At 38.9% G+C, this 23,972-nt stretch overlaps 1 protein-coding gene across 9 annotated transcripts in view; it reads left to right on the top strand.

Annotated features, from left to right (window-relative positions):
- HERC1 (HECT and RLD domain containing E3 ubiquitin protein ligase family member 1) overlaps nt 1-23,972 on the top strand; it is an 81,233-nt gene that overhangs the window by 39,343 nt on the left and 17,918 nt on the right. For 4 of the 9 annotated variants that reach the window (XM_057368671.1, XM_057368666.1, XM_057368664.1 and 1 more), the window contains exons 26-52: nt 2,237-2,508; nt 2,828-3,043; nt 3,131-3,251; nt 3,771-4,008; nt 4,877-5,067; nt 6,006-6,161; nt 6,384-6,490; nt 6,723-6,833; nt 6,915-7,091; nt 7,746-7,985; nt 8,180-8,263; nt 8,746-9,266; nt 10,774-11,549; nt 12,267-12,465; nt 13,351-13,511; nt 14,623-14,739; nt 14,920-15,151; nt 15,856-15,980; nt 16,224-16,444; nt 17,652-17,920; nt 18,406-18,458; nt 19,675-19,875; nt 20,472-20,646; nt 20,829-21,099; nt 21,533-21,746; nt 22,491-22,747; nt 23,411-23,538. In XM_057368671.1, coding sequence (XP_057224654.1) covers nt 2,237-2,508; nt 2,828-3,043; nt 3,131-3,251; nt 3,771-4,008; nt 4,877-5,067; nt 6,006-6,161; nt 6,384-6,490; nt 6,723-6,833; nt 6,915-7,091; nt 7,746-7,985; nt 8,180-8,263; nt 8,746-9,266; nt 10,774-11,549; nt 12,267-12,465; nt 13,351-13,511; nt 14,623-14,739; nt 14,920-15,151; nt 15,856-15,980; nt 16,224-16,444; nt 17,652-17,920; nt 18,406-18,458; nt 19,675-19,875; nt 20,472-20,646; nt 20,829-21,099; nt 21,533-21,746; nt 22,491-22,747; nt 23,411-23,538 — 5,833 coding nt within the window. The remainder of the gene's footprint in view (nt 1-2,236; nt 2,509-2,827; nt 3,044-3,130; nt 3,252-3,770; nt 4,009-4,876; nt 5,068-6,005; nt 6,162-6,383; nt 6,491-6,722; nt 6,834-6,914; nt 7,092-7,745; nt 7,986-8,179; nt 8,264-8,745; nt 9,267-10,773; nt 11,550-12,266; nt 12,466-13,350; nt 13,512-14,622; nt 14,740-14,919; nt 15,152-15,855; nt 15,981-16,223; nt 16,445-17,651; nt 17,921-18,405; nt 18,459-19,674; nt 19,876-20,471; nt 20,647-20,828; nt 21,100-21,532; nt 21,747-22,490; nt 22,748-23,410; nt 23,539-23,972) is intronic. The other 5 variants (XM_057368673.1, XM_057368672.1, XM_057368667.1 and 2 more) reach the window with 4 other exon arrangements.

Here is a 23,972-nt window from a genome sequence, read left to right as displayed (position 1 = left end):
CACTGTGGGTGCTTTGAGCTCTCCTGCTGCTCAAAGGCTGTAGGGTTTATGGGGGTTTTTGAAAGAATTGTTGCTGTGTAGGCAATGTTTWGTGGGTTTAGAAATTATTTAGCTGTGCTTCCTGTGGGTAATCAGAGCTTCATTTATCCTCTGCCCTGGGCTCTGTTCACCATGCACGTGCCAAGAAACTGCTTCCTACATGAAACTGAGTATCTTAGCACCTATTTGTTCTGTTCTGTCTTACTTATCTTACTTTTCCCACCTGCCACTTCCCCATATCACTTGGATTTTGAAGGAGAGCTTTAAAGCARCTCTTGTAAGAGTTAATGTTACAATTAGAGTMAGGTGATAYYTGTGTTTACTTKTATTTTAAATATTATTGCCAGGYATTWACTGTAAGATTGAGTMACAGGATTTCTTTACATTTTTTCCCTAGTAAACCTGACAAAATTTGTGGTTCTCTGTAAATCACATAGTATTACTRTGTTATATAAAGCAGTAGAGATTAGGAAATTGGATTCCACTTCAAAAAGTAGTGTTTGAACTTAATCTCTGCATTACCCAAACCAAACTTGAGTCTGTATGATCTAAGTACAGTGATGGTTCTTCCTGAAGCCATAGCAGTCTGCTCAGTAGCTGATATAAGGAATACTATGCAGGATACACACTAACACTATTTACTGAAAACAAAATGAGATGTGAACATGTTTTCCCAGTTCATAGCCCTGACAATTAAATTTTTGGCAACTAAGTGGAGCTAACCTGGTTTACRAAAGAGAAGCAAAATTTCACACTATTTTGAGTTTGAAAATTGCATGAAGGTGCAAATTGTAACCTGCAAATGTAGACTCGGTGGCAGATTAACAGCATTTTTCATTTACTTCAGGAAAAAAATTATGTAGGTTGCTAGGAGAGTTAGCTCAAGTTCAAAACCTKTGTGTCTGTCCTTGTTCCTATGAGCAGCTGCTGGACAGGCAGCGTTTAAAGGAGATCCTGAAACTTGGATCTGGCTGTTACCATTGAAACTCAGCCTTGCTGGGGAAAGCAAGCTTTGAACAGATTCATTCCTATGAATTTGTGTGGCTTTTTTTTTAATTGGCTATGTTTAATAATGTTTGAGGCTGATCCCCTGCAGAAAGATGTTAAAAACTGATTTGTAGGAGTACTGTGAATGGGTTGTGATTCTCCAAATTATAACGTACTGTACACCAGGTAGATAAATAYTTAAACTTTTTTTTGTGCATTATGTAAATAATCCAAACTAAAATTTCAACATGATTTTAAATTAGGTTTCCACAAAGGGCTCCAGACATTGCCTCTCTGTACGGACGAGAAGTTCTTCTGAGCCAGATCTCTCCTTTTGTAATACCTTGCRTAGCTCCAAGTGGGCAAACAGCAGCTACAAAAGGAGAAAAGTACTGAGTGATGCAAATCAATTAGCTGCTAATTAAGTTATCACGTGAGTGGCATGGCACTTATTTGTGCCAGGGAGAGAGTTCTAACAAAACTCTCTGGGAGATGAGCTCAAACCTATGGTGATAAATAAATTCCAGTGCTGCAGACTATGCTCTGTTGAAGAAGTCCATTAATTAGTGGCAGTAAAGTTTAAGGTAGTGCAATGACATGCTGGTGATAGGAAATACTTGAAAATAGACTTGTGAAACTGCCAGATGACAGAGGTCTAATACTTAGATAGTGTTTAATATACGTGTATCAGAGTCAGTGTTCTCTGTTAGTCTAAAATACATTCTGTTCTCTTCTGCAGTCATGAATTCTGTAAATACTGCATTCGAAGTAACATTGTGCTTTTTCAAAACTATGAAATACAGTGGCTTGATTAAAACCAAACCCACTTTTGCTTTATGTTTAGATCTTCAAATAAATATCCAAGTGCATAATTTCTGTTGGTAGAAAATCTTCGTCATTTMGCTGCAAAGCATTTTTCTGCAGTGTTCTAGCTTTAAGCTGAGCAGTTTGAGTGGCTTCTTTTTGTTTTTTCACATGGCAGCGTCTTGCAATAGTGCTTAATAATTAAAAGAAATACAGCCTTTTCTTTAGGGAAATTGCTGTACATTTAAATCAAATGTTTYGCTCTAAGTTGCTTAATGCATGATATAATTAACATGAATATTCATTTTYCACCTGTATCAGTAGCAGCAGTTCAGTTTGTACCTACTGCCAAAATGTGTTGCCTGATGAGTTGGAATTGATGAAACTTCTGTGTGTGTATCTTTAGGAGCAATTCACAGTCAGATGGAATCTCTGAGTGACTCGTGGGTTCGCCTAAAACACAGCAGAGATTGGTTATACACATCATCCTATTCMTTTGTTGAGTCCGATTTTGATCTCTCAAGATCCCTTGGAGTTCATACTTTGATTGAAAATGCTGTCAGTTTTGTAAGTGGAGATGTGGGAAACTCCCCAGGATTTAAGGAGCCAGAGGAAAGTATGTCCACCAGTCCACAAGCATCAGTAATTGCAATGGAGCAGCAGCAGTTGAGGGCTGAGGTAAATTGCAGTTTAACAACTCTTCTTATTTTTTATACATTATGCTCATTACAGGAATTATTTTTTTAAACAATGTCTATATTCTATATATTARAGATATTTTTCTTTCTTTTCTGTTAAATACCTTAACTGGAACTTGGAATTTTATGAAAATAATCTCTAAAACAATACTGAAAGTACTCCCTTTTAAAAAAAAAATTGTCAAGGAGAAAACAGTGACCTCATCCATCCTTGCTTACACTTCAGTATGATCCAGTTTCAATTTTTTAGGGTACTGGCTACTTACTTAATATTGTCTTTTGCCTGTCTTTATTTTTAGCTTCGTCTGGAAGCACTTCATCAGATTTTAGTKCTTCTGTCAGGGATGGAGGAAAAAGGCTGTGTGCCATTAATGGGAAGTCGCCAAGTGCCAGGATTTCAGTCTTCTTCACTTCTTACTTCTGTGAGACTCCAGTTTCTGGCTGGCTGCTTTGGTCTGGGCACTGTAGGACATGCAGGGACCAAAGGGGAGAGTGTAAGACTGCATCACTACCAGGTGTGGATTTCAGCAGTTTCTTCTGTTTCAATAACCACGAGGGATAGAAATGTCATAGTTCTTACAGTATTTCTTTCTTTGGCCCAGGATGGTATCAGAGCAGCCAAGAGGAGTATTCAGATTGAAATCCAGGTGGCYGTGCACAAAATTTACCAGCAATTATCTGCTACATTAGAAAGAGCTCTGCAAGCTAATAAGCATCACATAGGTAAGTGAAAAGGAGATTTGCAAAGCACATGTTCTCTATATGCAGTATAACAGTTTGTATGTTTACCAAGGCAGACTTTGATATTARTGACCAGAATTYACTGAATTACCTGACTTCTTTTCCYAAAAGAGAGAAGTCTGAGTTTGTTGGCAGAGCCCAGTGGCCGTTCTTAGACCTGAGTTGTTCCGTAGTTTCACTTTGAGAAACAATGTGAAGTACAAGTAGAAAATGAAGTATTTCACCCAGTTATCCTTACCTTAGAAGATTCTAGTTTAAGATACGGCCTCAGAATACCTCTATCAYAAGTTAGATCTGTGTGATAGTCTTCCTTGGACAACCTTGACATAGAGTTACGCCGAGTTAAAGAGGAGTGTGGTAATCAGGAAGATTACCTCAAAGTGTCTGACAAGACTCACTCTCTCCTTGATAATTTAATGAATTAAATTGTATTTTTAAAATAATCTTCSTATTTTTACTCTGAACATCTTATTAATTAAAGAAATTTTGTTTCAATCTTAGAAGCACAGCAGCGTCTTCTGTTGGTGACTGTCTTTGCTCTCAGCGTACACTATCAGCCTGTTGATGTCTCCTTGGCCATTTCCACTGGTCTGCTGAATGTGCTGTCCCAGCTGTGTGGCACAGACACCATGTTAGGACAACCTCTGCAGCTGCTGCCCAAAACTGGTGTTTCTCAGCTCAGCACAGCTTTGAAAGTAGCCAGCACGAGACTACTGCAGATCCTGGCTATCACCACAGGGTGAGTGTCCCTTGCTTTTGGGAAACTTCATTGCCGAGTTTATGAAAAATCRTGTGTGAACTTTCCTTAGGATGATAAACGTTGCTCAGAATTAYATAAGTGAAGAGTGGGGAGAGGACAAGAGCAGTCACATTATTCATGGGAAAGTGGCACATAAGACTAACAAGTACTTTTCAGTTGTGTTTGCATCTGAATAGTTACAACTTTGTGGTCTGTAAACAGTGTATTTTAGTCATCCCCTATCTCAGCTTTGTGTGTAGGTGTGTTCAGTTGATGTGGTAAGACTTCTGTTCCTGTGTAAAAGTCGTATGTGTAAAACCAATACCAGTAATGTGGTAGGAGTTCTTCAGAGCAGGACTTTGTGCTTCTTTCCAGAATATGAAATAATTCTCTGAGGAATAGGGGTCTCTGCTAGACCATGGAACAGCGTGCAAAATCCTATCAATACTTTAATATTTAGTATTACTCAATAAAGAAAMCATCAGCAGAGAAAGTGTTTTCTATTTGAAGTGCGAGTTATTATTTGATATTTAGTACATACACCTTCCTTTCAGTGTTTGTACAAAAGGTTGCATTTATCTGCCAAATCTGTTATGTTAAAAAGCCCAATAATCCTACACTGAAAAAAACCCTAACTCATAGAAACTCATGGAAATTGCAGTGGAATTACGATTAATTTACAAAGTTCTTTTTCCCTAGAAAGTACTGAATAAGTATCCTTTGACTCCAAAGACCAGACATTTTAATATGTTTCAAAAGTAAGGTTARACAATAAGAATCTGAGGATGGGGAGAAGTAACCCACTGCAAGTGCTCTTCCTTGGATCAGCTCTTAAGTGCTCTGTGTCTTTKTGTGCGTGTGTGTACAGAACCTACGCTGACAAACTGAGCCCAAAGGTGGTGCAGTCCTTGCTGGATTTATTATGCAGCCAGCTGAAGAACTTGTTATCACAAGCTGGTGTGATGCTGATGGCTTCCTTTGCGGAAGGGGAAGGTGAGGAAGGTGAAGTGGAATCAAAAAAAGCGGATTTGAATGGGGATGAGAAGAGAGACTTCAGAGGTAATTATCTTGCATAATTTCTGTTACAGTTCTGAAATACCAGAAGACATAATAGAAGAAACCACTGAATGCTGAGGTCCTCATCTGCTCAGTGTATATAGATTTTTGTTGGGTCAAACTCTGTAAATTAGATTAAAGTCGTCAAATGAGTTTGTGCTCAATTCAGATTTATATAGAATTGATGTGCAAAGCTGCAAGGATAGGAGCAGGCTGAGAATAAGAATTACTTCATCTGGTTTGTAATTAGGAAGAGAGGACAGTTCTCCTTGAAAAATGAGTTGTTAGTTGTAGTGTATTTCATAAATGTGGTCATAGGAATTTAATTACCTAAATTTCAAACTGTAAATTAATACAGCTTTATTCAGGAAATGGTTGTATTTGTTTTGTGTTATGCAGTTTTGCAGTCTGAGTGGATTGCACGAAGACGACATTGCTGTGTCATATGAAGAAATCCAAAAGATTAGCAAAAGATTTTCTAAAACACTGGTGTCTTCACATAGCTTGCAGTCCCTTAATGAGCATTTTGAAATTCTGTGGAAATTGTGTTTGAAGACTTTTACATTGTAGCTTGGTTTTAAGTGTACATATGTTTTTGTTCTTGCTTTTAACAGTCTTCAATTATAAATAATGCAATGGCCAGTTAATTAATAAGATAATTAATCAGGAATTAGAATATGAGGTCTTTCCACAGAGGTCTCCCTCCCCTACCTTGACCCACAAAAGTTTAATGTTCTTTTCTCCCTCTGCCTTGCCAAGGAGCAGAAGTGAGAGCACTGCTTGGTAGGCACCTGCCAGGCAGCCAAGGCTAAGAGCCACCCACCATGTAATAGGTGATCACTGTGCTTTTACCTGCACAGGAGGTTGGTGCAGTAAGAAGGACTGTTAGTCAAGTTGTAATATTCCGGTTGTAAATGAAAACCTRTGCTTTAACTTCCTAGCTGCCCTCCGAAAGCAACATGCAGCAGAATTGCACCTGGGAGACTTCCTTGTKTTCCTGCGTAGAGTTGTGTCTTCAAAAGCAATTCAGTCCAAGATGGCATCTCCAAAATGGACAGAAGTCCTTCTTAACATTGCTTCCCAGAAGTGCTGCTCAGGTATGATCATGTCAAAATGTGCTCAATGGTTGCTTTGCATTTTGGTCATGCAGTTCCAAAARCTGAGCCCTGTTAGAGCGTGTGTGACATAGTGAATAGCTAAAACCAMTTTCAGTAGATGTGTGCAGGGGTTACACTTTGAGGTACTGGGGGTCTTGTAGCCAGGGGCAGGCCTGAAGCCAACGTCATTTTGAAATTATTGACACGTTGTTCCATCTTCAGGAGTTCCCTTGGTTGGCAATCTGAGGACCAGACTGCTTGCACTTCATGTACTGGAAGCTGTGTTACCRGCTTGTGAATCTGGCGTTGAAGATGATCAAATGGCTCAGGTCTTTATATTTTGTTACAAATTTTTTACACTCATTTCTTTACAAAGTCTCTTAAACTTATAAATGTTTCATGGTTTTGTTCAAATCAAGTGAGGTTCAGTGTAGTTGTTTGTTAATCTAAAAGCATTAAGTATTTTGACATTTATATGTGCAAAGCAAAGTTTAACAATGTCATGTTACTGTGTCCTCATGTTGGAGTTCGAATGATCTGAATTCTGTCCCAATGCCCCAGGTTGTTGAACGATTGTTCTCACTTCTGTCTGACTGCATGTGGGAGACTCCGATAGCCCAGGCCAAACATGCAATTCAAATAAAGGAGAAAGAACAAGAAATGAAGCTCCAGGTAACAATGCTTGTACTTCATAGTGTGACTGACTGCCGCTGAATTACATTTACTACAGATGTTTTGTCCTATTTCTGGTAGAAGCAAGGAGAGTCTGAGGATGAAGATGAGAATCTTCCCATCCAGGAAGTGTCCTTTGATCCTGAGAAAGCTCAGTGCTGCATAGTGGAGAATGGGCAGATTCTAACTCATGGAAGTGGAGGCAAAGGATATGGTTTAGCATCCACTGGAGTTACTTCTGGGTGTTACCAGTGGAAGGTAGATTGCACAAATGCATATTTCTTAACTTCTCTCATGCTGTTTTGGAAATGTGTTACGATTTATTAACACCAGCTGTCTGTGCTTTTCATTTATGGTAAAATTCTTGAGTAAATGACGTATTATGAGTATTATGTTAATGGATGGACTTGGTGATCTTAAAGATCTTCTCCAACCTAAATCATTCTGTGATTCTATGATTATCAATCCAAAGGGAAGAGTTTGTGGCTGCTTTTGAGCACTGATGTTTGGGTATTTCAACACACACATAACAGACTGAATGTGGGTTATGTGTTCCTGGAGGTAATGGTACCTGTCCTTAAGATCCATAGTCAGCATGTATGTGCATAGTTCTGTAAAAGTTGCCTACTGAATTATGCAGATTGAGGATTTTTTCTGTCGAAAGACATTTCATAAAACGTATCGTTTTCTTGCAAAAAGAAACATCAGCCTGACTGACAAGAACAGTGTTTAATGCATCATTTGGAGTGATATATTTTATGGTTTTACCATATAAGCTTACTGTTTTTCTTATTAAAAGCTTCTGTGAAGGACAGTTAAAACTGGACTTATATATGTGTCAGGAAGATTTTTATTGCTTTATTGTGTTAATGTGTATATTTCTGAATTTTTTCCCGTGTCTTTGTTTGCTAGTTCTACATTGTGAAGGAGAACCGAGGCAATGAAGGCACTTGTGTTGGAGTGTCTCGCTGGCCAGTGCATGACTTCAACCATCGCACCACCTCAGATATGTGGCTGTACAGAGCTTACAGTGGGAACCTCTATCACAATGGAGAGCAGACTTTGACTCTGTCAAGCTTTACCCAAGGAGATTTCATCACATGTGTGTTAGACATGGAAGCAAGAACTATTTCCTTTGGGAAGAATGGAGAGGTATTTAACATCAGTTGTTCTTTTGGTGTTTTTTTTGGCAACGGTAATATGGCATGGATAAGTGTGAGAGTTAAAATGTGGCAGTTTCAGTGCTTAGAAGATTTATAATACAGACATGACATTTTCATGTTTCATGTTTTTGCTTGGAAAGGTGTTCTAAGATTGAGGGGTTGTTCTTTTTGTTTGTTCACTAGGAGCCAAAACTAGCTTTTGAAGATGTGGATGCAGCTGAGTTATACCCTTGTGTTATGTTCTATAGCAGTAACCCAGGAGAGAAGGTAACTTAAATGTTCATCCRTGTAGGTGTACTGGTTTTGSCTGGGATAAAGTCAGTATTTGTCTTAGCATCCTGTATGGTGCTGCTTTGCATTACTGATCAAAACAGTGTTGATAATACACAGTGTTTCAATTGTTGTAATCTCTTGTAAATTGAAAATGTATTTTACTGTTTAGAATAGATTTGAAGACTTCATGTTCTACACTAAAAATTCCTTTCCCCAGAAACCAAGAAGAATGTGGTATTAGGGTTTCTAGGTAGTCTTGTATGAGAAACCATGAACTATTGTAGTTTCAGCATCCTTGAGTCTGAAGGATGGAGGTTTTGCTCAGTGTTAAGGTGGATTTCCTAGGGATCCCAAGGGAAGAAAAAAGACAGTGTTAGTAATTATTTGTATTCAGCAGGAGACTCCTGTATTTRTAAAAGAGCTTATTCAGGTATGTTGAAAAGATAACTTGTAAACCATTGTCTTCAATCCCTTAGGTGAAGATCTGTGATATGCAGATGCGTGGSACACCAAGAGATTTGCTGCCTGGTGACCCCATCTGCAGTCCTGTTGCTGCAGTGCTGGCAGAAGCCACGATCCAGCTCATTCGAATCCTTCATCGCACAGACCGCTGGACGCATTGCATCAATAAAAAAATGATGGAAAGGCTGAATAAAATCAAGACRTGTCTTAAGGAAGCAGGCCAAAAGCTGAAGAAAAGTCGCTCCGTTCAAAGTCGAGAAGAGAACGAGGTGARAGAGGAGAAAGAAAGTAAAGAGGAGGAGAAGAGCAAGCACAGCCGGCATGGCCTGGCAGAGCTTTCGGAGCTGCAGCTGAAGATGCTGTGTGTGGAGGTGTGGCCTGTCCTAGCAGTGATTGGTGGGGTGGATGCTGGGCTCAGAGTTGGAGGTCGATGTGTCCACAAGCAAACCGGCCGTCATGCCACCCTGCTGGGAGTGGTGAAAGAGGGCAGTACCTCTGCCAAGGTCCAGTGGGATGAAGCAGAGATTACCATCAGGTATGCCCATTTCCTGTGCTGTTCACAATCTAGTGGTAGTGGTCTGTGGTTGGAAATCTTCAGAAATAATATATATTTTATATTAGAGTCATGCTGATCAATTATTTTAACTTTAGACTTCAGTGGTGTTGAAATTGAGGCTACCATGAAGTAGTGTTGATTCATTCTCAGACCTGCCTTAGAGAGCTCAAGGCTGAAAGGAGATGCTCCTTATTCCAGCTGTCTTGCAGACATGYCTTCAAAGAGAAAGCACCTGGAAGGAAACTTTGAAATTAAGCTTCTCTGAGCTTTTTGGTGCTCTCACAGGAATTGCCTGTGTTTTTGTGTGGAAGAGATTTGACTAACCTAATTTCTTTAACTCTTGCCTAGCTAATGCTAAAGAAGTCTTTTGAAGAAATTTAGCAATAATTTTTTTTCTGCCAGTTACAATTACATTCTGAAAAACTGAGGTCGCTTTACTCTCAGAGCTGTTGCACCATTATATCTGTTTTRTCTTTGTAAAGGCTGTTGTGACTTTTAATTAAATATACTGAAGTGCAGTTGATTTAGTTCCAGTATAAATTCTTTCAAGTATGCCCATTTGACAGTACAGCCTTAAACTAAGTGTGGCCTTAAAATAATTTGAAGCTTTATTTGAGTSAAGTAATACAGCACTTGAACATAGGCAAGCTCTTAGTAAAGCACTGAATCAGGTTCAGAATATTCCTTCTTAGTTAAAACCAGGCTAAAGCTTGCTTTCAAATAGAAGTTTACACTGTAAGATGGAAAAAAAAAATTGGGATAATAAAAYGAAGATTTAAAAATCCTTTATCTGCTGGATGTATGGAAAATACAAGGTGTATGGAAATACAGGCTAGTGAATTTTTTTCCTACTTCCAGTGAAAATTAGTCAAGTGTAACAGTCCTGAATAGTACCAGAAAATATCATTGCATATAGATAGACAGATAGATAAATGTGTCTGTTGGGCTTTCCCACCTGTGTTTTTCAAAGGTCAGTGTCCTCACCAGGTGATGTGTCCTGACACAACAGAGACAGAATTGTCTTGAGCGCTCAGTAGTGTGCTGCTGGTGATGAATAGTTGAGGTCAATCGATGCTTTTCCTTGATGTTTAAAAAGTTTTTTTCATAAGCTTTTATACCTATTCAGATTCAGGTATAATGATAATATTTGCCTTAAGGTAGTTTTTCTCAATAGAAGTCTGTTAATGTGTTTCTAATAAATAATACAGCCAGAGCCTGTGTCAGCACAGAATGGATAACTTCTGTGGGGCATCTGGGTTTCAGTGCTCGTTCTTGAAAACCTGTGTATGCTTTGTTGCAATTGCTTTGAAACCATATCTCCCTTTTTCTGATCATAACCTCATTTTCCCTGTTTGCATTTAATTTTTAGAATCGGTTTGTTTTATTAAATATATTTTACATCTTATTTGCCTACATTATTTCCTGTACTTTCCTCCTGTCTCTCCCTCACTTGCTTTTTCCTGTGTCATTCTGATCTTTATTAAAGCTTCCCAACTTTTTGGTCGCCTAGTGATACTCCATTGTATAATCTGGAGCCCTGTGAACCACTGCCTTTTGATGTTGCAAGATTTCGTGGGCTGACAGCTACTGTGTTGCTGGACCTTACCTATCTGACTGGCATTCACGAAGATTCGGGGAAGCAAAGCACCAAGAGACATGAGAAAAAACACAGACATGAATCTGAAGAWAAAGGGGAAATGGACCAGAAAATGGAGGGTGATGTTGGATCAGATACACGATTAGGCCAAAGTGCTGATGAYAACAAAGGACACGGTGCCACAACCTCTAAATCAGAAAATGAAATAGTTTCCTTYTCTTTAGAACCATCAGCACTAGGTATGGAATCCCAACACCAACCTGCTGAAGGAAGAAAAAAGAATCAYGAACACACCCCAAGAAGTCATGATATAGTGCAGTCAGAAATTCGAGCTGTCCAGCTGTCTTACCTTTATCTTGGTGCTATGAAGTCACTTAGTGTTCTTCTTAGTTGTAGTAAGTATGCAGAGCTGCTGTTAATCCCCAAAGTGCTGGCAGAAAACGGTCACAACTCTGACTGTGCCAGCTCGCCGGTGGTTCACGAGGACGTGGAGATGCGGGCGGCGCTGCAGTTCCTGATGCGGCACATGGTGAAGCGCGCCGTCATGCGCTCRCCCATCAAGAGAGCGCTGGGGCTGGCTGACCTGGAACGGGCACAAGCCATGATCTACAAAYTAGTGGTTCATGGGCTGCTGGAGGACCAGTTTGGTGGCAAACTTAAACAAGGTACATTTGCAAATTATCTTAAAATGAATGGTACCAGTGATAATACAGTTAACATGGTCTTGTCATTTTGTAGTGGCTATACTGTGGAGGAATCTGAATTGGACAGAGAAATTTTGCAAAGCTTGGTTATCTGTTTTACAGATAGAATGCTTTTTTGCATTTTTCCTAATACCTTATATTCCTATTTCCTTATTATTCACTAAAAAGTGAATGCATATCAGTCAGAAATAGAGGTTTTTAACATGTCTTCAATACTTCTAGTAAATAAATGGTACCGTATACACTTGTCAGGAGGATTTGCACTTCTAAACAAACCAGAAAAACCGTAAAAAATGCTACTTGCGCAGTTGAGTTAAAAATAGCTTTACAGTTAATCAAGTCTGTTTTTATATCTAAGATCTCTTCCCCTTTTGCCTGTTTTGAGAGTAATCTTAGCTGTTACAACCATAAATCTAAATATCATGAAGTCTAGTGTAAGTAAATGATTTGTTTGCTATTTACCTCGTATTGCTGTGAGTGGACTGTTTCTTTTACAYGAGCCCCTGAGTTACTGGCAGAAGTATGTGTATGCTGTGCATTTCTGCATACCCTTTCTTTCTCTGGGGAGCATTTTAAATAATGATAGGTGTTTTGGAAAGTTGGAAGTTTAACCATGGCTACTATTTTGAAATACAGAATTATATTAAGGCTTCCTTAACATCCTTTTTTCTGTTCCAGAAGTGGAGCAACAAGTAGAAGAAGGTGATCAGTCTCAGCAAGCCCAAACACCAGTTACAACCAGYCCTTCTGCTTCTAGCACAACATCTTTCATGAGCAGCTCTCTGGAGGATACCACCACTGCTACTACYCCAGTAACTGATACAGAAACAGTTCCAGCTTCAGAATCACCTGGTGTTATGCCTCTCAGTCTTCTGAGGTAAAATACCCTATCAGCATATATGATTTTCAAGGTGTATGGAACCAGTTTTATGGTTTATATATAACAAATGTCTCAGCTGCCTGAGCCTTTGACAGTGCTGTCAAAAACTGYCTCTGCAGAGGATGCAGTTTAATGTTACTGTGCCTTGCAGGTTTTGTGTTTTTTATTAGAAAGCTATTAAGTTCTTACTATGGACTGTATATAAATATAATACCTGAATTATTGAAGGAAAAAAAAATTCCCTAAGTTGTCCCTCACTTCTCATGTTTATTTGGTRTASTTTAAATTATAAATCTGAAATTCTRTATTTTTAATGGATGTTTGATTCTCAAACTAGAATAAGTTTTATTTGATTAGCTTACAGGTGACATCCTGTAAGCTAAGATGTTTCAGCTTGCCCTTACTTACTGAAATGGAAAATAAAACTACTGAATTTGCAGAGGCAATATGTGTTGTTGAARGAAATCTGCTTTACCTTGCATAGAATCCTTTTCTAAGTGTATTAATTCATAGAAGTTTTGCAGAAATAATTTGATAAAAGTTAAAATGTACTAGGACAGTGAAATCAAATACTCACCTGATTTATTAGTCAGCCTGAGTTCTGAACAAACCATGGAAATGGAAAAARTATTTATCTTTTCTCTCCTAGGACAGCTCCTGGTCTGTGAAGGGTTTTTTTATGTGCATGCTTAGAATGTAACTGTATAGATAAAGTTAAAAGGAATGAGCTTTGCCTCAGTGTATGTGTTTTGTCTTACCCTTTAAAACTCAATTGCATAAAGTAGGATTTGCCAAGTGCACTCTAATTTGATGTATTTGTTGTGTCAGACCTTTGTCAGCATGGTTCTGTGTAATATAAATGTATACTGTTCTTTTTTCAAGGCAAATGTTCTCCAGTTATCCTACCACAACTGTACTTCCAGCACGACGTGCTCAGACTCCTCCAATATCTTCTTTACCAACATCTCCTTCAGATGAAGTTGGAAGGAGACAAAGTTTGACCTCTCCTGATTCCCAGTCTGCAAGGCCTGCCAATCGCACAGGTAAAGCGGGCAGTGGAGATAGGTGTGGAGACAAGTTAGTAAAGTCACAGGAGTTCAGGCACTGTGTTTCAAGAGATGGAAGCCCAACAGAATTTCATTTCAAGGCAAACTAATATGCAAAGCATTGTTGAAAACCTTTCAGTGAGTATCTTAGGGTAAACAATACAGATAATATCGTTGTAGGCTTTATCGAGCAATCATGAGTTTTTAAAAGCTGTGGATTGGATTACAAACTGCATGTATAAAACMATAATGAAGTATAATTGGTAATTACTTCAAAATGTTCATCTGATTTGGCTTGTTTCCTTGGTTGTGTGCCGCTGTTAAGTGCACTGATTTTCTAGCTTTTGCTAGATCCCATACCACACAGAAAACAAGAATTGATGTATTTTATGATCCGTGCACSAGTACTTTTCATTCTTGTTGGGGGATTTAGTGGGTTCATGTGTTGCATAGCAACCGGTCTGCTCAGTTTCAAGTCTCCTTTTTTTTTCTTTTGATTATGGGATGACTTGCTTCTAGTCATGATAGTGTCTTTACAGCAGTGTTTGTTTGTTAATACATTTTTGCCTTCACTGATCAGACATCACTTTTATGGCAAGTAATAAACTGTGGTTTTGGGGCAGTAACTGACCCCTTTAGAGTCCCCTGAAGAACTCTCTGCTCAGAAATAYAGCCATCATCCATGAAGAGACTTTTCAGATACCTTACCAGCTTAGCTGAGGTCTTTTTCTCTTAAAAGGAATGTTTGGTGACCTCATCATTTGGGAATCTTAATTATTTGGTCAAGGATAACTTTATCTAGGCTACCTAAATATAGATCAGATAGATAATTTGATACAGTTCAAAATGGAACAATAGAAATTTCTTCAATATTTCTTGTGTAGCATCAGTATCCTACTTGATCAGAGTTAGTCAACATGATCTGTGTTACAAATAAGAATGAGCTGTATCTGGTTTTGTTATAGAAAATATCTTACTTTGTGGCAAGTAATTGAGAGAAAAGTTGAGAGTAGTTGTTCCCTTAGTTGATATATCAAAGTAATGTGTAATAAAGCAGCACTGGAGAAAGATTTATGTGCTTTACATTTATCATTTTCTGTCTTTTAAGCTTTGTCTGATCCAAGCAGCCGACTTTCAACATCYCCTCCTCCTCCTGCCATTGCTGTTCCCTTGCTAGAAATGGGTTTCTCCCTCAGGCAGATTGCAAAAGCTATGGAAGCTACAGGTAATCTATAGCTATAATACCAGTTGAAACTGAAAAATTGGACACACATTAAACACTTTCTTTTCAATAGAATACTTAATTTTTAAGTTCTATAACCATCTGTGTGGAAAACCAGATTGATTTGTTTTCTAACCATCAGTGCTAAAATAGAGCTCTGAAGTGTGGTTTTCCTGCTTTTAGGTGCCAGAGGAGAAGCAGATGCACAGAATATCACAGTGCTGGCCATGTGGATGATAGARCACCCTGGAAATGAAGATGATGAAGAGCCCCAGTCAGAGGGGACTGCAGAGTCACGGCATGGGACAATWGTCTCTGGAAGTGGTGGGAAATCTGGTGATCATTGTTATTTGCAATCTCCAGGTGATATCCCTTCTGCTGATGCCACTGAAATGGAGGAAGGCTTTAGTGAAAGGTAAAATAATTTTCTTGTAATTGTTTGTAATGTGTTCCTGAAACTGGAAATCTCACTAATTCATTGTTGCTGACAGAGTTTTACTTTTTAGTGCAGCTTTTCAATTTTTTTACAGCATGAGTAGCAGCCAAGAGGCAGTTAAATTAGGTGTACATGGTGCATTKATTTTCCTTTTATTACTGTTTATCTGCAGAACTGGGGAAGAATGTAACTGAGCATGTTTTCTTCACAACAAAAAAAAAAGAGGGCTTATGGTTGCATTTTAACTAAAAGACCTAAGTAACAAAGAAAATTCCATTAAATTCATGTTTTGCCAAATTCATGTTTAGGGTCAAGGGTGAATTGACTCAGACAACAACCACAGAGATGTTGATTTTATTTCTTTTAAAGAGGAGAAAAAAAAACTAGTTCTAGCTGAGTTAACCTAGAATAAAATGAGTGCTCTCCCAAAATTTCTGCTGGGTTTCGGCACTCTGGAGGATCAAGTAGGTGTTGGCATGACCACATCTAATTTCTTTGAGGGAAATCTCACTATCAAAAAGACATTATATATGTGTTCATTGAAACCGAAGATTCTTGAATTCCAAATTCCTTTTTTCTTATTTCATTAAAGAAAGGAAAACATGCTAATARATATGACTTAGTTACTGTGTGTGGTTGCTTAAAACTTGGTTTGATTTGCCTGTAATTATGAATTCCTGTAGCCCTGATAATATGGATCACGTGGATAATGCAGCTGCTGCAAGTGGACCTCCCTCTCGAAGTCGGTCAGCTGTCACACGGAGACACAAATTCGATTTAGCTGCCCGAACRTTGCTGGCACGTGCTGGTAAGGGACTGAAAGAATTCCAAGGGCTGGGCTTATCCAGGAAATGAGTAGGAGTGGGACTGGGACTTAGCATGATATTTAGAAAACACCTTCTCTTACATGTGCCAGTATATATGTAAGAGTTTTAAGTAGATCTTTTTAGCAGAAGAGTTGAAAACAAAAACGAAATTGAAAGTCCAGCCATCTCTCTGCCATGGAAAATAAAAGTCCTCTTTTCTTGTTTCTCTCTTTTCCTYCCTTGAGCGGGATTGTACCGCTCAGTGCAGGCCCACAGGAACCAGAGCCGCAGGGAAGGGATCTCCTTGCAGCAAGACCCAGGGGCACTTTACGACTTCAATTTGGATGAGGAGTTGGAGATTGACCTTGATGATGAAGCAATGGAAGCTATGTTTGGGCAGGACCTGGCTAGTGATAATGATATTCTGGGAATGTGGATCCCAGAGGTACTGGATTGGCCTACCTGGGTGTGTGTGACTGCAGCGGGGGCTGCTTTAACTTACGCTTTTTGCATGCTCATATTTTGAAATTTAAAGTAACATGTGTATGCTTATAGCCTGTTTGAAAATACCTTACTAAAYGCCAGCAGTGCTTAAAATCTTCTTGTATTCTGTAGCATCACTTCTAGATTAAGAACAGTGATTTCTTGTGTTTCTTGCTCTGCATTTCCACGTATATGTGGTTTTTCTTCTCCCTCCCCTTAAAGATTAGAACAGAATTAGTATAGTTGTTCTGATAATACCAATTAGAAATTAAGTAGGTGTTTCAGCTGGCTTAGCTGTGTGAGATAACAAACAGAGTCATAAACGTTTTTTCTCCTGCTACTACTGTTAGTATCTTATCTGTAGCAACATCTTTTGCACTTAAATCAATTTTTCTTAATTGTGTTATGTATTTCATTGTCTGGGAAGGATGTGGTGACAGTCCTCACTGAATTGTYGTATAKAGCAYTAAAAAACTMTTTGGAAGACAARTATAATAACATCMGTTTGTTAATCTTTGGATTATTYGTGTCAAATTAGACRAACAACCCATCAGACTCAGCTTTTCATCCCCTAATTACAATTTTACCTAACTCTGATGTGGAAGCAAGTATCTGTATGCATATATAATTTTTCAGAGCTCTTGTTTCACTGACACATCTCAGTGAAATTATTGACTTAGGACAGAAATGTAATTATAAAATATGAACTTCACATTGAGATAAAACCTTGATATTTGCTGACATGTGGTAATTGTTACTGYRCAGTGCATGTAAAATCTCATTAKCAGAAACAAAAAAAGGAKTCTTTTCAATTATCAGAAACAAAAAAAGGATTCTTTTCCTTTTTTGATCTGGTTTCAGACAGGTCCTTAGGAGAACCAGATAAAGACAATTGAATGTGATAGGTTTGCAAATAGAAAGTGGTGTTGTCAAGAATTTTGAGTCAATCTGAAATGAAATAGGAAATTGTCTACTCTGAAACTTCCAAATGTTTTTTCTGTTCTGAGATGGTCTTCTCTTCACTGTGTCATGAATTTTATGTTCTTTGCTTTGCTTTTGTACAAGTCAACCCTATAAATACCACTCTGTGACAGAAACGTGCAGGGACACCCACTAAGAATATTGGCATGTTTTATATCTAAGGTGAGGTATTTATTCTGTACAAATAATGTGCAAATCTTCCTGTGCAGCACGTTTGTGAATCTGAAGACAGAGAAGAAGTGGTGGTTTGTGAGCTGTGTGAGTCCAGCGTGGTCAGCTTCAACCAGCACATGAAGAGGAACCACCCAGGCTGCGGGCGCAGCGCCAATCGCCAGGGCTACCGCAGCAACGGCTCCTACGTGGACGGCTGGTTTGGGGGCGAGTGTGGAAGTGGAAACCCCTACTACTTACTGTGTGGCATCTGCAGGGAGAAGTACTTAGCCCTCAAGAGTAAATCTAAAGCATCCACTTCTGAAAGGTACAGAAAAGGAAACACTGGATAAAAAAATGAAACAAACTTGTGTAAAAGCCATCGACAGTTAAAAAATTTGATTCAAGAGATAAAAATTCCTAGCAGGATTTTCTGGTACTTAATATCATTCTCTGTATTCACCAAATGCATATTTAGGAAAAAAAAAAAAAGGTTGACTTCATATTTCTGTTTTTTAAATGTAAAGCAAGGAATAATTTCTTGGGATGTTGCCTACTTCCTAGTGGCTTGAAAACTCTTTACCAGCTTTCTCTGACAATTCCACTATTTTTAATGGACCTTTTACACCTTAGTACTGCAAAGTGCATCCCCCTTCCACACACACTTTTAGAAGCCCTTTTCTCTGTTACTGGCCATTTCTGGAATCATTCATAAATACATGTAGACTTAACAGTAAAGTTAGACTAAATAGGGAACCAAATWAAAATCGTTAATTAGAGCCACTCAGTAATTCTCACTATCTTTTCAWACAGGTACAAAGGCCAGGCTCCTGATCTGATAGGTAAACAAGACAGTGTCTATGAAGGTATGTTTTGAAGTTGCAAAGGGTTTTGTTTTTTCAGAAAGGTACTTTYGTGCAAATAAACCTAAAGGTATATTTTAAAATCTTCCAGTGAGATAAAGTATTTTACTTTTAGGGAGATTGTTTTTGTTCAAATCAGAAAACCAGTGACTTCTTTCCCATGTCTTTCATGTAAGCAGCTGAAATGGCAGATACCTAACGTGGGGTGATAAGGTATTATGAGGAGATAYTATGTGCACTGCACATACAAAGCCTTATGCTCAAATATCTTGCTTCAGCTGCCTTTGTGGGAGAAATTAAGTAGTGTAAGGTAGTGTCCTAGAAGTTTGCCATTAGTCTTGTTCTTAATTTTTCTCCTTTTGTCCAAGCTGAGAGTGTCCTGAGGGTGGCTTTCACTTCAAACAGATTATTTCTTGTGTCTGTAGAAAACCTTTCCTAGGTGGTTCTKTGATTCTGGTTCTTTCTGTAGCTCCTATGATCACAATTGTGTRATTTACCACATTTGTCTATTTGAGACTAAATGAGTGCTCCAGTACTTAGGGCAGGTGTGTCTGCTGTAGATCAAAGGTGTTCTGATTCTGCTGTGTGTGGAGTGAGAGAGAGCAGGAGAGATCAGTAAATATAAGTTCACTTGTGTGTAAATGGTTGGCAAGTGAAGGAAGTGTCTCACTGAATTGCAGTTAAAGTGGTTTTTCTTTGTTGTTTGGGGTTTTTTTTTATTCCCTGGGAAGGAAAAGTAAAAGCCTGGCTGTACTGTTATAACCCATGAGGTAATGCATGCTTTTTTGATAAATATGAAGATGAGAAATTTCTGTCTTAATTATTCAGTCTGCTGGAATACACACTTGTTACCATAATTTRAAGCACAACTGTATGTCTGCACTTTTCACTGTATGTCAGGTTTTGGAGCTGTCTTGTGCTATATCTGGTGACCTGTAACATCTGTGTTTCTAAAGAACAGCTAGTTTGATATGTCAGAGAATCTTCCATAAAACTTCTGTGCAGTATAAAGATCAAATTGAATAGAGAGAGGCAAGAGTAGGATTTTGTTTTTCTGATTTACTTTGTTGTGTCTATGTCAACATCAGAAGATGAGTTTTTAATGCTGTTGTGCTGTAGATTACAGTACACATTTTATATCTTGTACTTTTTTTTAATTAATTGAACTTATTTAATATTTGAGCTTTTTTAACGTCTGATKATATTTCTCCAATTCTAGAAGACTGGGATATGTTAGATGTAGATGAAGATGAAAAGCTGACAGGAGAAGAGGAATTTGAATTGCTGGCTGGACCTCTTGGGTTAAATGATCGACGCATTGTACCTGAACCTGTTCAGTTCCCTGACAGTGACCCTCTGGGKGCTTCAGTTGCAATGGTCACAGCCACCAACAGTATGGAAGAAACTTTGATGCAAATAGGTACATTTAAAATGCATTTAATTTAAAATAATAATATCAATGGCGAGAACAGCAGCAACAAGAATAATGGTACTACTATCACCTCCRCCTCCCCTTTGATGTGGTTTTTCTAGAGACAAGGCCTGAACATTCTGACAGTATTTCCTGCCTGCCACCATGAGGAAGTGAAGACAGGCTCTAAATTGTCTGTTAAATACAGAGGAACTAGAGAGAGAAGTGTCAGGCATTAGGAATTGACAAAAGGCTTGAATTTTGTTAATAAAATTTGTGACCATAGTCCAACAATGGGTGGCAGTAACATGTTTTGCAGAACTCAATGAATGGATTTAATATGGGGCTTAAAAGTAGTCCTCTCTGATGGGAAAGGGAACCAGAGGAATTAAGATTAACTATGTGGAGTTGTGCTCATGTATCTTTGAAAAGAATGAATAATAAAATTATGAAGTATATTTCAGGTCATTATCATTGTCGTTCTGTATGTATGAAACATTGAAAAATGAATGATAACTTAGGCCAGCTTTGCTTCTGTGCTTATTACTATAGGATGATATTTTGCTTTTCTTTAAACACTAATGCAAACCATCATTATTTCCAAGGCTGTCATGGCTCGATAGAAAAAAGTTCTTCTGGCAGGATAACTTTAGGAGAACAAGCAGCTGCCTTGGTAAATCCACAYGACCGTGTCATGGCTCTCAGAAGAGTGACAGCTGCTGCCCAAGTGCTGCTGGCAAGAACGATGGTTATGAGAGCGCTCTCTCTTCTGTCTGTCAGGTTTGTGGCATCCTTGGCAACMCTTGCACCTTTCCCTTTGGAACCAGTTCTGTTTGATAAGGATGCAGTTTTAAACTAACTGGGGAAGYGATTCTCATTTATGTACTTACATAATACTGCTAAGAGAAAAATGTGTTGATTTTGTTCTTTTTCACCAAGAGCTTTCMTCTCCATGTTCACAGTGGTTCTAGCTGTAGCCTGGCAGCTGGTCTGGAATCCCTGGGCTTGACAGACATCCGCACTCTGGTCCGTTTGATGTGCCTGGCAGCAGCAGGGAGGGCAGGGCTGTCCACCAGCCCATCCACTGTGTCCAGCTCCACTGAGAGGTCCAGGGGCATCCACAGCAAAACCAGCAAGCCCATCTCCTGCCTTGCCTACCTGAGCACTGCAGTTGGCTGTTTGGCATCAAACACTCCCAGTGCTGCAAAGCTGCTGGTGCAGTTGTGCACACAGGTAGGACTTCAGTACTTTAGGCTACTTTGATCATGTGTGCTTTTACCCTCTCAATGGGATGAGACTGCCTTCGGTTTGAGGATCTCCTTAGTCCTTGTTTATGGCTTTGCATAGGGGTATGTTAGATTGTTGGGAAAAATCAAGTAACTGTCTTTGCTGAGTACTCTTTTCAAGGGGAAAATGATTGTGCTTTTTGTGTTTACAGGGCTTTTCTGTTCAGGTTTTGGTTTTCTAATTGAATCTATTCTATGTAGAGCACAAGAGAAAAAAATCTATTTAAAAATCTATAAAAATCTAAAAAAAATTAAAAAATCTATAAATTTATAAAATCTAAAAATATATTCTATGTTTGATTTATGCAACTGAAAATATTTCTTAATTTCGTAGTTCTGTTTGTTATGGTTATTTATCATCTTCTATTATTATTTTTTAGAATTTGATTTCTGCAGCAACTGGTGTGAACTTGACAACAGTTGATGATCCAATTCAGCGAAAATTTTTGCCAAGTTTTTTAAGAGGAATTGCAGAAGAAAACAAACTTGTCACATCTCCAAATTTTGTGGTTACTCAAGCACTTGTAGCATTGTTGGCTGACAAAGGGGCCAAACTGAGGCCAAATTATGATAAAGCTGAAATTGAAAAGAAAGGTATGATATGGCTTTGTTTTTAAATACTAATCATTAGTTCTTCAGTTCCTCGTTTATATTTAGGAGAGAGGCTTGCTAGAATAATGTATAAATAGATGCACTCTCAAAAATGTACAAAACCTGTTTTGATCAAAGGAGTSTTATGATTTATGGCACACATTTTACTTAGAAATATGATCTTATTCCATAACTGCATGTTTCACTACTTTAARAAAAAGTCTGAATGTGTGTATTCAAAGCCATAGAGCTGAGACACTAAGTCTGGTTGTGCCTCCTGATGAAATTTAAGGAGGATAACAGCTGGTTGCTACTACCCAAGTGCAGTGTCCRAGGCAGAAATTTGTGCTGCTTCTGCCTCGAGAGGTGAGGGAGCACAAAGCAGCTGTTGTGCTTTTCCCCCAGGCTGTTGCTGTGACAGAGAGGGAAGGACAGGGCAGTGACAGTGGCAGRTCTCTGTCAGAGGCTTTTCCTCTTCAGAAAGCACTTGCTCTTTGAACAACCGTTTTCCAKATGGTGGGGAACAGGCTACTTACAGTTCTATTCTTAAGGGTTTTTTTGTGAAAGTTGAACTGGGGTTATTTTTCTGTTAGGATCAGAAAGGGTGTTCTAATAGTTGCCAGGTTTGCAATGTTYTGATAAGATGCTCGTTAATCTCTTTCTGGAAATGCTGGCTATTGCTGTGTTGGTGTGTGTAACTCTGTGTGGTACTCATCTAGGCATCATCTCACTGTTTTGTCTAAGCAGGTTTAATTGCCCATTTGTATGCCCATCCTTCCTATGATCCCTCTGCTGTAGGCCCTCTGGAGCTGGCTAACGCGCTGGCSGCGTGCTGCCTGTCATCGCGCCTGTCCTCGCAGCACCGCCAATGGGCGGCGCAGCAGCTCGTGCGCACGCTGGCCGCGCACGACCGCGACAACCAGAGCGTGCCGCAGACCCTCGCCGACATGGGCGGAGACCTGCGCAAGTGCTCCTTCATCAAGCTCGAGGCTCACCAGAACAGGGTAAGCACAGGCCCCCGGGACTCTTAGGTACAGTACAGAGAAAGTATTGCCCGTCCGATGCACAGAAACGCTCAGCTTCTTTATTGAAGGGGCCRTGAAAGTGTTCTTATGGTACACAAAATCAGCAGAATCACCCTGAATATTTCCTCAGGCTACATCCTAATTTGCATTATTTTTTTTGTCACAGTAGTTAACATCCATGTGCAGTCTTCTATGCAATAGCAACCTGTGTAGGGTGTATATGAAGGTGGGCATCCATGGGTGTGTATGAAGTGTGGCATCCTTATCAAGCCTGCTTAATTGCAGTAAATAATGCTGTAAAAGTAGAAAGATAAATCTAGTTTGATTGTTAGAGAGTATTTCAATAACTGTATCATTGGTTAGTGTTTGCTTAATATTAATGGTTGGATGTTAGGAAAAAGTTCTTTACAGAAAGAGTGATAAAGTATTGGAATGGGCTGCCTGGGGAGGTGGTGGAGTCAGCATCCCTGGATGTGTTTAAAAAGAGATTGGATGTGGCACTTGGTGCCATACTTTAGTTGAGGTGCTAGGGCGAGTTAGACTCGAAGATCTTGTAGGTCTCTTCCAACCCTAATGATRCTGTGATTCTGTGATACCTAGGTTTAAATTCCAGTTTTGCCATGATTATTTTGGTATTTTTAGGTCATGACATGTGTTTGGTGCAATAAAAAAGGACTTTTGGCAACAAGTGGAAATGATGGCACCATCAGAGTGTGGAATGTGACAAAGAAGCAATATTCACTGCAACAGACGTGTGTGCTCAACAAGCTGTAAGTTGAAACTTTACAGTAGMCAGATATTTAATTTAAGCTGTACTTGTGCAAGATGATGAAAACAGTCAACCCTGCAGTATCTTCTGCGCTTAAAATCTCTCATTTGTTTTCTCTTGCTATGTTTATGGCATGCAGAATAAATAGCTTAAAACTGAAAACAGAACTTAAATATCAGTCTGCTACGAGTCTGTTATACAGACAGCAKGTCAAAGCTATTTGAGAACACCCTAATTAATTGATATAAGGAGAAACAGGTAAAATAAAAACTAATTTTTCTGGTACTAAAAGCAGTAAAAAATGTGGCTGTTGTGTATGATCTTAAGGGCAGTTAAATGTATCAGTGACCTGGTTAGAGTTAGACAAAGCAGACTTTAAAATAGAATTTTAAAACAGTATATCAACATTGTAACAGGAGGAAGAATTTAAAGTAG

The sequence above is a fragment of the Malurus melanocephalus genome, unplaced genomic scaffold (assembly GCF_030028575.1).
Source record: "Malurus melanocephalus ecotype Western Australia unplaced genomic scaffold, MMel_1.1 scaffold_96, whole genome shotgun sequence".
Lineage (NCBI taxonomy): Eukaryota > Metazoa > Chordata > Aves > Passeriformes > Maluridae > Malurus > Malurus melanocephalus.
This window is presented reverse-complemented; position numbering and strand designations above follow the sequence as displayed.